Source organism: Gorilla gorilla, chromosome 15 (assembly GCF_029281585.2).
Source record: "Gorilla gorilla gorilla isolate KB3781 chromosome 15, NHGRI_mGorGor1-v2.1_pri, whole genome shotgun sequence".
Lineage (NCBI taxonomy): Eukaryota > Metazoa > Chordata > Mammalia > Primates > Hominidae > Gorilla > Gorilla gorilla.
The window spans coordinates 87,603,364-87,612,500 of NC_073239.2; the positions used below are offsets into that span (position 1 = coordinate 87,603,364).

Consider the following 9,137-nt stretch of genomic DNA (forward strand, 5'->3'; position numbering starts at 1 on the left):
GGAGTCACCCCTCCCCAGGTGTCAGAGAAAAGAGCAGAGGTCAGAGAGAAATGAAAGGTTACAGCATTCACACGAGGGTGTCTGAATATTTAAGTTCAGAAGTCGTTTTCTTCCACATGTAGCTGAGTGATGAAATAGAGGATTCAAGCAGTGAAGAATGGCCTCAAACAAGATTCATCCTGTCTGCTTTTATCCTCATCCCCACCTAACATAAAATCATGGAAAGTGAGAGCACAAAGGCTGCTTTGTGATCAGCTTGCTCCAGAAGAGGCCCAGAGAGGTTAAGTGACTTGCCAGGGTCACACAGCTCACGAGTGAAATTAAGAGCATCAGAGCTACAAGGAATCTCTGACTCACAGCCGGCAAATCCTATTCACATGTCTATAACTCCATCTGTTTGTCCTCTTAGCTCCATTCACAACTTCACCAGGAATGTCAGCATGGTTAGTTGTAGGGAGTAGGAGACAGCACATATTCACAAATGGCTCTGAAAGCCAAAATCCACGAGCTGTGTGAAAATCAACTGTGAGCAGAGACTGCACCGTTCAGCACCATCATTCACAAAGGCTCCCATGGTCCTGTTGGAGGCTCCTAGACCCTCAGAGAAGCTTCTCACCCACCTCCTCTTTTCTACGGCATTTCCGTCTTTCTCCAGTTCTTTCTTTCCTACATATGAAAACTCCCTGGAAACAGCTCAGTTACTTGAGCACCTGCAGGCTGGAAACAGAGGAGAGAGACTCATGGCCTTCAGTTTAATTAAAAAGTAAAAAGAGGCCGGGTGTGGTGGTTCACGTCTGTAATCCCAGCACTTTGGGAGGCCAAGGTGGGTGGATCACCTGAGGTCAGGAGATCAAGACCAGCCTGACCAACATGATGAAACCCCGTCTCTACTGAAAATACAAAAAATTAGGTGGGCATGGTGGTGGGCGCCTGTAATCCCAGCTACTTGAGAGGCTGAGGCAGGAGAACTGCTGGAACCCGGGAGGTGGAGGTTGCGGTGAGCTGAGATCACACCACTGCACTCCAGCCTGGGAAACAAGAGCAAAACTCCATCTCAAAAAAAAAGAAAAAAAAGGGGGAAAGGATGAGTTTACAAAGAACCACAACAAACCAGAGGTAATCGTTATAACAGTTTTATTCAAGTCTCTGTGTGCTCTGGCATTGAGACCAGGCTGAGATCAGCATTACACTGTAATACAATAAGAGGTTTAGCCATTGAACCAAGCCTGCTTGGCATCCCTAGTTAACAATTTACAGTACCTCGAAAGAAAAAAAAAAAAAGCCAAAGGAAAGAACCTGATAAGTTTCCTTCAGGACTTTTTCATCTTTAAATATTGTTGACAACATACAATAACTTAAATCCCAAAGCAAAGTGGGAATTCAAGGACACGGGGTCAGGACACATGAACAAGACATTGGAGCAGAGAAGGTCTAGGGATAAAAACTAGTAGCTAATTACAGAGGAACCAAACAAACACATATGTGAACTTTCACTTCACCTAGACTTAAAAGCCCTAAGGGGGAGGAAAAATCCCAAAGAAAGCTTTTCTGTGAACTAAGTAAAACCCATCTCCAATTCCTTTCCTTAATCCTCTACAAGCCTTAGACTATAAGATATCTGGGTTTCGGTGGGGAGTGGTTGTGGATGAGTAGGGAGGGAAATCAGAAAAGAAAGTGAGCAAGTTCATCACCTCCCTTCTTTGCTACAACTGTGTATCAAAGGCATGTGGCTCAATGTGACAAAAAGGCAAAAGCCTGACCTCAAGCGCCCAGGGAGGAGACACAAGCTACAGTAAGGCTTCCAAGCTCAAGAGACTGAGAGAAAAGTGAGGAGAAGCTGGAATGAAGAGCAGCAAAAGGGCACCTGCAGGCTGGAAACAGGAGAGAGGCTCACGGCCTTCAGTGGTATTGGGAGAAGAGCTACAGAATTGACATGTCCAGCTCCTGTGTGCTTCAAACTCCTGGAGTCATGGAGAGGAAACAGGGAGAGGAAGGCAGCCAGCAGCATCAAGGATGTCAGCTGAGACGTGCGAGGGTTCAAGTCCAGTCACAGGCAGATGACAGGTGAGCCAAGGACACAACTCCTCCTTGGGCAAAGGGCAATCTCAAAACCTCGGTGGACCTGAGCTAGGCCAACTTTATCTCAAGAGCTTCTAAGTAGTGGCTTAGAAATGTGCTCAGAGGAAAAAGAGAGGTGACTTTGGAACCAAGCAGATCAGCAACTTGCTTCCTAGCTGTGTGACCCTGGGCAAATTACACAGCCATCAGAGCCTTGGTTTCCACATTCTTAAATGGGGGTAATACCCACATCCCAGAATTATTGTAAGGAGTCAAAAATTATATATATATGAATCATTAGGACAGCACCGCCCCCCACGTGGAAAAAAATTAATGATTTCTTATCATGTATTATTCGTCTTTATAACTAGGCCAGGATACATCTTTGCCTCACTCTGATGGTGATGAAGAAAAGAGCGACAGCCAGCATGGCATCTGAACTGGAGGTAGAGATAAACGATGAGAATGAAATAAAGATGACAGAGGATGAGGAGGGTGGTGGAAACGATACTAGCAGAGGGTGTGATGGGCCAAATTCTGAAGACTCACTGTGCAGGCACAGAGCTAGGGAATGTGGCTCTTGGCATGCCAGGGAGTGAAAAAGCCTCCATTCACTTTAGTCCCTTCTGAAATCTGGACGAGAGAATGAATGAAGTTCATTCACTTCTGGAATTCAAACACGTTCCAAAGAGGTTTAAGAGGAGAATCTAAAGGAGCCTCTCTGCCATAATCACTTCCCTTCTCCAGGGAACACACACACACACAAGTGCCCTCAGGGTTGCAGAGCCGGAAAGGCAGCCAGAGAACACCAAGGAAATGTCACACCCAGGTGTAGATCCAAAGTTAAAAGCTCCTAGATGTTTCATTGCTGTAAGCCTACACACTCCTATTTAAATGCGAGCACCCCCAGAGAGCCGCTGCCTCACTCAGGAGCTGAGGGGAAGGGCAAGTAAAAATTTAAAACGTATTTCACAGTGGTACCTAAGCCCCTCTCACAGGTCCAGGTGAGGGGCAGGCAGGGCTGGGTCTAGAGTGGAGTGAGGCCCTCACCTTGGGTTAAAATTTAAGGGGGTGCCAAAAAAAAAGAACCTCAGTAATCAAGGTAAATCATATTGCAATGCAGTATTTTTTAAAAATCAGAGTTATTGAAAAATTCCATGATAAATACAGTATCAAAATTTTAAGTCAGGCTTTGTCTGGGTTGGTGTCCAGGTGTGAAGGATCTCAGGAACGGGCAGCATACTACTTCTGAAACCTGGCCTTGGACTTCAGTGAGCGCAGGGCAAGGAACACCATGTCCCTGGGGCCCTCGCTCCCCAGGGCTCCGCTTGTGACTGCTCTGACCTCTGGGTTCAGAATGCCCAGACGTCTATCCCTCATGTTCCGGTAGGAGAGGCCTGTCTGTGCACCCCTGGAATGGTATTCTGCTGTCCAATCCTGAGACACCTAACTAGTTAGACACCTATCTTGATAGACACCTATCATGTCCACATCTGCCAATCAGCCTAGTAAAACTAGGTGATGAGTGCTTTCAAAGAGGGCAGGTCAGACCAGACAGGTAGGAAGATGGGTCAGGTGAAAGGCAGGTCTGTTTCCAAGGGTTAACAAAGAGAGGTGTGGAAAAGCTCAGCTCCTATAACCAGCTGGGCCCCAAAGCTCTTCTCTCTATCCAGCTCAAGGCCCAAAGCAGGCTCCCTGTAGGGGATGGGGAACCACAGACAGTAAGAATCAGGAAGGACCAGCCCTACTGGCTCCTGATCATGGAGTGAGCCCAACATGAAGAGCAAAGCCAGGGCTCCCTAGGCAGCCTACAGAGGCCCCCGTACTTCCAGGGCCCAAGACGGGAAATGGATGAGGAAGCGGGTGGACATGACTGTCAATATCTCATCAGGACAAAATGAGAAAGAGCAGTCTGAGAGGAAGTCCATAAGAGACTCACCTGGCCTGCACGGCTAACCATAAGTCCCGGGCTGAGTCATGATAATTAGGCACCTAAGCCCTGTTAGTTAGCCTTAATCGGCAGGATTTCAGCTTCCTCCTCCTGCCTTCCAACATCAGCACCTGAGTGGTAAGCGCCCACCCAGGTAGCAATGCCAGGGAAAAGCCCAGGACTGAGGTCCTCTCCAGAAATAGCAATGGATTTTCCTTTCACATGTGAATTTTCATTAATTTGAATTCCTAATCTAGGAATATGCTGATCCGACAGAGGAGATGCATTTGGTAATGCGTTTCTAACAATAGTATACCTTGACAAAGACAAGTCATTCTCAGACCTAAAGCCAAAGAGAGAGGCAGGTACATTAGGGTGAACCATATGAAATAGCTGATATTCGACTGTTTTTGACGTAAAACCGTACATATGTTTCATACACACGCACACTTTTCTGCACCAAGGGAAGCAATCTGGCAAGGCTGCAGTTTCTGCGCAGGACTCACGGCTCCAGGACCATACATGTGAAAGTTAGAAGGGCTTCAGGAGGGAAAGTAGATAGCATCGTCCCCAGTTCACAGTAGGCTTCTGAAGTCCAGTGAGGGGAAAAGATATGTGCAAATTCACACACCCAGGAAGTAGGCAGCTTTTATCACCAGGTTCCTGCCAACACGGTTTCAACCCCAAGGTGTGCCATTCACAGCCATCCAGTCTTCAGTGCCCTCTGCTCTTTGCTTTGTTAAAAGCGAGCTGGATGAGTTAGGATTGCTCGGGAGGTGTCTCCTTCACACAAGGTAAGGAGGAGGGAGGGAGGTCTCCAATGTGGGGACCACAGAGGCAAGAGAGTTCATGAAAAGTCAGGTCTAGATGTCCTTGGGGTATCTCATTGTGTCCTGAGCAACAGTAGCCTGAGGGAAAGGGGGCTTAGTGACCATGACACATGTCCCAAGAGAAAGGGGACCCTTTTCCAAAGATTCTTCCAGGAACTGGGATGATTCCAGGCTCTAAACAAATCAGACTGATGACCCCAAGAAATGAGAGACAGCCAACTGTCACTCTGATGTTGCTACCAACCTCCCTCTCTCATTTCCTTCTCTGTAAGACACAACCTCCCTCTCCTATTTCCTTCTCTGTAAGACACAAATGGTGAGGATGACATTGGCAGACAGCGTCAGACAAGTCAAGTGGGGGAATTAGGAAAGAACGCTTGTCAACACCAGGTGCTATATAAATGCAGCAGAAGGGCATGGGCCTGACCACGGCCCCCATTAGTCATGCTCAACCACCTCCAAATCACTCCTCTTCCAGAAGCCAAAGGACGAAAGAAAAGGCAAGTTCCCTCAAGGCAAAGGTGATGAGAGCCACACTCTCAACTTCAGCGATTCATCCTGTATAGATGAAAGTAGCTTCCTCTAGGAGCTGGCGAGGAGCTATGGTGTTTCACTGACCTTCTCTGATACATACACCCAACTCCCTTGAGAGGAAAGCATGTGATGATTGCTTTTAAAGGAAGGAAATCTCAGAGGGGCTAGAGAGACAAGCCTATGGCCACACAGCAAAAGCAGAATGGGGAATGCAGCCAACCTGTTCAGTTCTGAACCCAGTGGCCTCACTCAGCAATTAGTCCAAGCCACTTTTTCATTTCTCTTCACTTGAATTTTCATCTTTGAGCATTTCCCCTTCTCTACTAGCAAGGGTATCAAATGTACAAGGAAAATGATGTCATTTTGCAAAGGTCAGGAGGAAAAGTTAGCACTATTCTGAGTTGTCCAAATGTAAGATATCATTGTTGCTATTACTGTTACCACCAGACCCTAGGGATGCCACAGGATGCCAAGTGAAGAGGATCCGCCAAAGCCTCTCAGAAATAACATACAGATAACTGAGGTATCTACTCAGCCTCCTGGCAGCAGTCTGGATCCCCAAGTGGGTCAAAAGGGGATAATCCGAATCAGCGGTAGGAGCTGAAGAATCCAAGAAGCAGGGGCAGAGAGCAGTATCTGTTCCTATTACCATCTTCCATGAAGTTAGCACCTGCCAAGAGCAGAAGGAATGTGTCTTTGTGCAAAGGGAAGGCAGAGGAAAGGGGGGCCGGCTACTGCCACTCAAGTGGCTTCATCCACAGCTCCAGGGCCTGTTCCCGACCAGGACCACAGAACAAGGGAACCTGAGCCAATAGAAAGCCACTGAGACCTGCTACTACTATACAGATCCTTAGCCCATCTCCAACCTTGCCCCACTGAGAGAGTGCAGCAGTCAGGGGCCCATCAGAGACCAGGTGTGTAGGAGTTGAGAGATGGTAACTGTTCCTTCTTCATGGATGCTCACAGTAGCACCTTTGGATAGCCCTGCTTTTGCTTCTTTGAGGTACAATTATTTCCTTAGCAAAGACCCAGGCTTGCTTTATCTTTCCCCACAGTGGACAAGTAAGGATGGCACTCAACCTCTCAATGGCAGGTGACCATCATTCAGTTACACTACATCAGTTACACTACATCTAGAAAGATGGCTGCAACCTACCACAATGGCAAAAGTTAAAAATGAGCAAAGGAAAAATCTCTGCTTCATACCACAGAGCACTGTGTATAGGCAGCATGGTTTGGAGGGCCACAAGAGGGCCATTTAGTGGAGCCAAGGATATACAGATGTGTTCATGGTTTAGCCTGAGGTTATGGAGGGCCCGGGGGAAGGAGGCCACAGAACAGATTTTTTTTTTTTTTTTTTTTTTTTGGAGACAGAGTTTCGCTCTTGTTGCCCAGGCTGGAGTGCAATGGCGCAATCTTGGCTCACTGCAACCTCCGCCTCCCAGGTTCAAGCGATTCTCCTGCCTCAGCCTTGCGAGTAGCTGGGATTACAGGCACGTGCCACCATGCCTGGCTAATTTTTTTGTATTTTTAGTAGAGACAGGATATCTCCATGTTGGTCAGGCTGGTCTCGAACTCCCGACCTCAGGTGATCCACCTGCCTCTGCCTCCCAAAGCGCTGGGATTACAGGTGTGAGCCACCGCACCCTGTCGGAACAAACTTTGTATGTACTTCTCCCCATCAAGAATGAAGAAGAATCACTTGGTTGGCTGGAACTGCTGGTAAGATTCACATTTTTTCCTCCTAGCTCAGGAGTAGGGGAATGGGGACAAAAACAGTATCTTACATGTTGGCTTCACTGAACAAAGAGAAGGACACAGAAGATAAGCAATAACAAAACCTTGGGCAATAAAACCAGTAGCGCCTTCCCGTCCAAGACTTGGTGGGCCCCTTGAACCAAAGTGCTAATGGGCTCATAAAGCAAGGAACAAGGTCACCCCTTTAGTGACCCCAAGGCAGGACATCTATCCCAGTTATAGAGAAAGAGCAGTGACCAATTCATCACTGTTGCCAGCTGCACATCCAGGCAGCAAATGCAAGGAACCTGCTGAGTGACCTCCAAGACAAAAGACAGTGGAGCAGCATTCAGAGAGTCTTGAGGGAAGAGGGGAATGACCTTGAGACTCTACTCCCAATCAAGTCGTCATTCCCACATAAAGACAACTGTTCACACATAACACAGGAGGCCTCAGAGTAGTGGCATGGAGAAGACATACATGAGAAAGCTTTAGAGGAAGCTCAACATTCAAGTTAAGGAAACAACTTCCAGGAAGGTCAGCGTTGGCCTCTGCCATCCTTCCTACTCAGCTCATGGTCCAGAGCCCAGCATGAGGGGCTACCTGTGCACAGGCCTTGGTCAGTTTTCGGTATGGGGGACCTCAAGGTTATTGTACATCAGCGGCTCCCTGGGCACCCTATAAATAGCACTTTGCCACATGCATTTACAGAAGGTACTCCTGCTGGCTCCATTTTACTTCAAGGGCATCACAACATGGATGGCCCAGTTGAGAGTGAATTCCCAAGCCCCAATGTCCAGGTGGCCATATGGTATTCTGCTTCATAGCTGTTCTAGGGCATTGCGGTGATATCTACTAACCAAACATAACCAAAAGCCCACAAACTCCACGGATTAGAGTGAAGACCAAAGGAAGGGAGTAACACATAAAGTTCAGACAACAAAAGGAACAGACAGTGGAATTTTGTCTCTGACTTAGAACTGGCACCAGTGAGTGAGTCCCCCAAGAAACTATTCCTGGGATGAGCAGATGATTGTATCCGAACCTGGTCTGACGAGGTCCTGACCCCAAGTAGCTAGATGGGTACCCTCAGTAGTTGCTGGTTTGCCCTTTGCCGAGAGTTTCCAAAAAGAACAAGGACATACTTCATGAACCTCTTCACTGCAACTTTACTGTATTTTTCCTAACATCCCCGTCCCCCTGTTCTCACTGAGGCAGTTCCCCTTTCCACCTGTGGGCTCAGATAAATAGGTGGGGCACCTGGAAGTGCAGATAGGCAGTGCCAGGTCTATCAAGCCCTATGACCCCACACTGGGCCACCCTGCTTTCAGTCTTCCCGCTAGCATGAAAGGGCTTAGGACACAGAAAAGCTCCTATCTCAAACCAAGCCAGATTCCCATTCCTGGGTGTTGGGGGACAGCGGAAGAGGACCAAAATCAGTCACAGAATATCCAACACTGGTGTTTGGGAAGCTGAACTCGGGGCTGACAAAGGGACTCCATGACAGCTCTGCGCACACCCAACTGGCTGAGGAGAGGGAGCAGCAGACAGATTTGGCTGAGTGACTCTGCAGGGTCACTCTAAAGGCAAGGAAGACTGTGGAGGGTGGGGGACATGCATGCACCCCTCCCTCCCCTACACAGCCAGAACTGATGGCCACAGCCCCTCCAGTGGACACGGGTAGAAAGGCCCTGCAGGGCAGGAGACTCTCTGAAGTGGCCCTGTTTCCATCCCTTCCATCTTCAAAGTGCATTATCAGTGCAAGAAGTAGGGCTGGATCTCAGGGGGTCCAACCCTGAGAAAGGGCTGTGCCCGCCAGCTCCCCTCATCTCCGCCGGCTGTCCCCCTTGCCCACCCCAATCCTTTTCGTGCTAAGACCAGAACTCCTGCTGGATCTCATAAGGGGCAGGCCTGTGCGTGTTCAGTTCTGCTCTGCACAGCGGCACGGTGCTGTCCTGACTCTGCCCCTCTGCATCCAGGTCCAGGAGCGTCCGCTCAGTCGGGGGCAGCGGCCCTGCCTGGAACGGGAGCAGGGCTGGAAGTCCAGG

At 48.5% G+C, this 9,137-nt stretch overlaps 1 protein-coding gene across 3 annotated transcripts in view; it reads right to left on the bottom strand.

Annotated features, from left to right (window-relative positions):
- Window positions 1-1,117: 1,117 nt before the first annotated feature.
- The window catches only part of MAP3K9 (mitogen-activated protein kinase kinase kinase 9), an 86,531-nt gene continuing 78,511 nt past the window's right edge, over window positions 1,118-9,137 (bottom strand). For all 3 annotated transcript variants that reach the window (XM_031001861.3, XM_031001860.3, XM_055362215.2), the window contains one exon: window positions 1,118-9,137. This exon is cut by the window's right edge and continues 308 nt beyond it. In XM_031001861.3, the coding sequence (XP_030857721.1) occupies window positions 8,961-9,137 (177 nt within the window). In that variant the 3' untranslated portion in view covers window positions 1,118-8,960.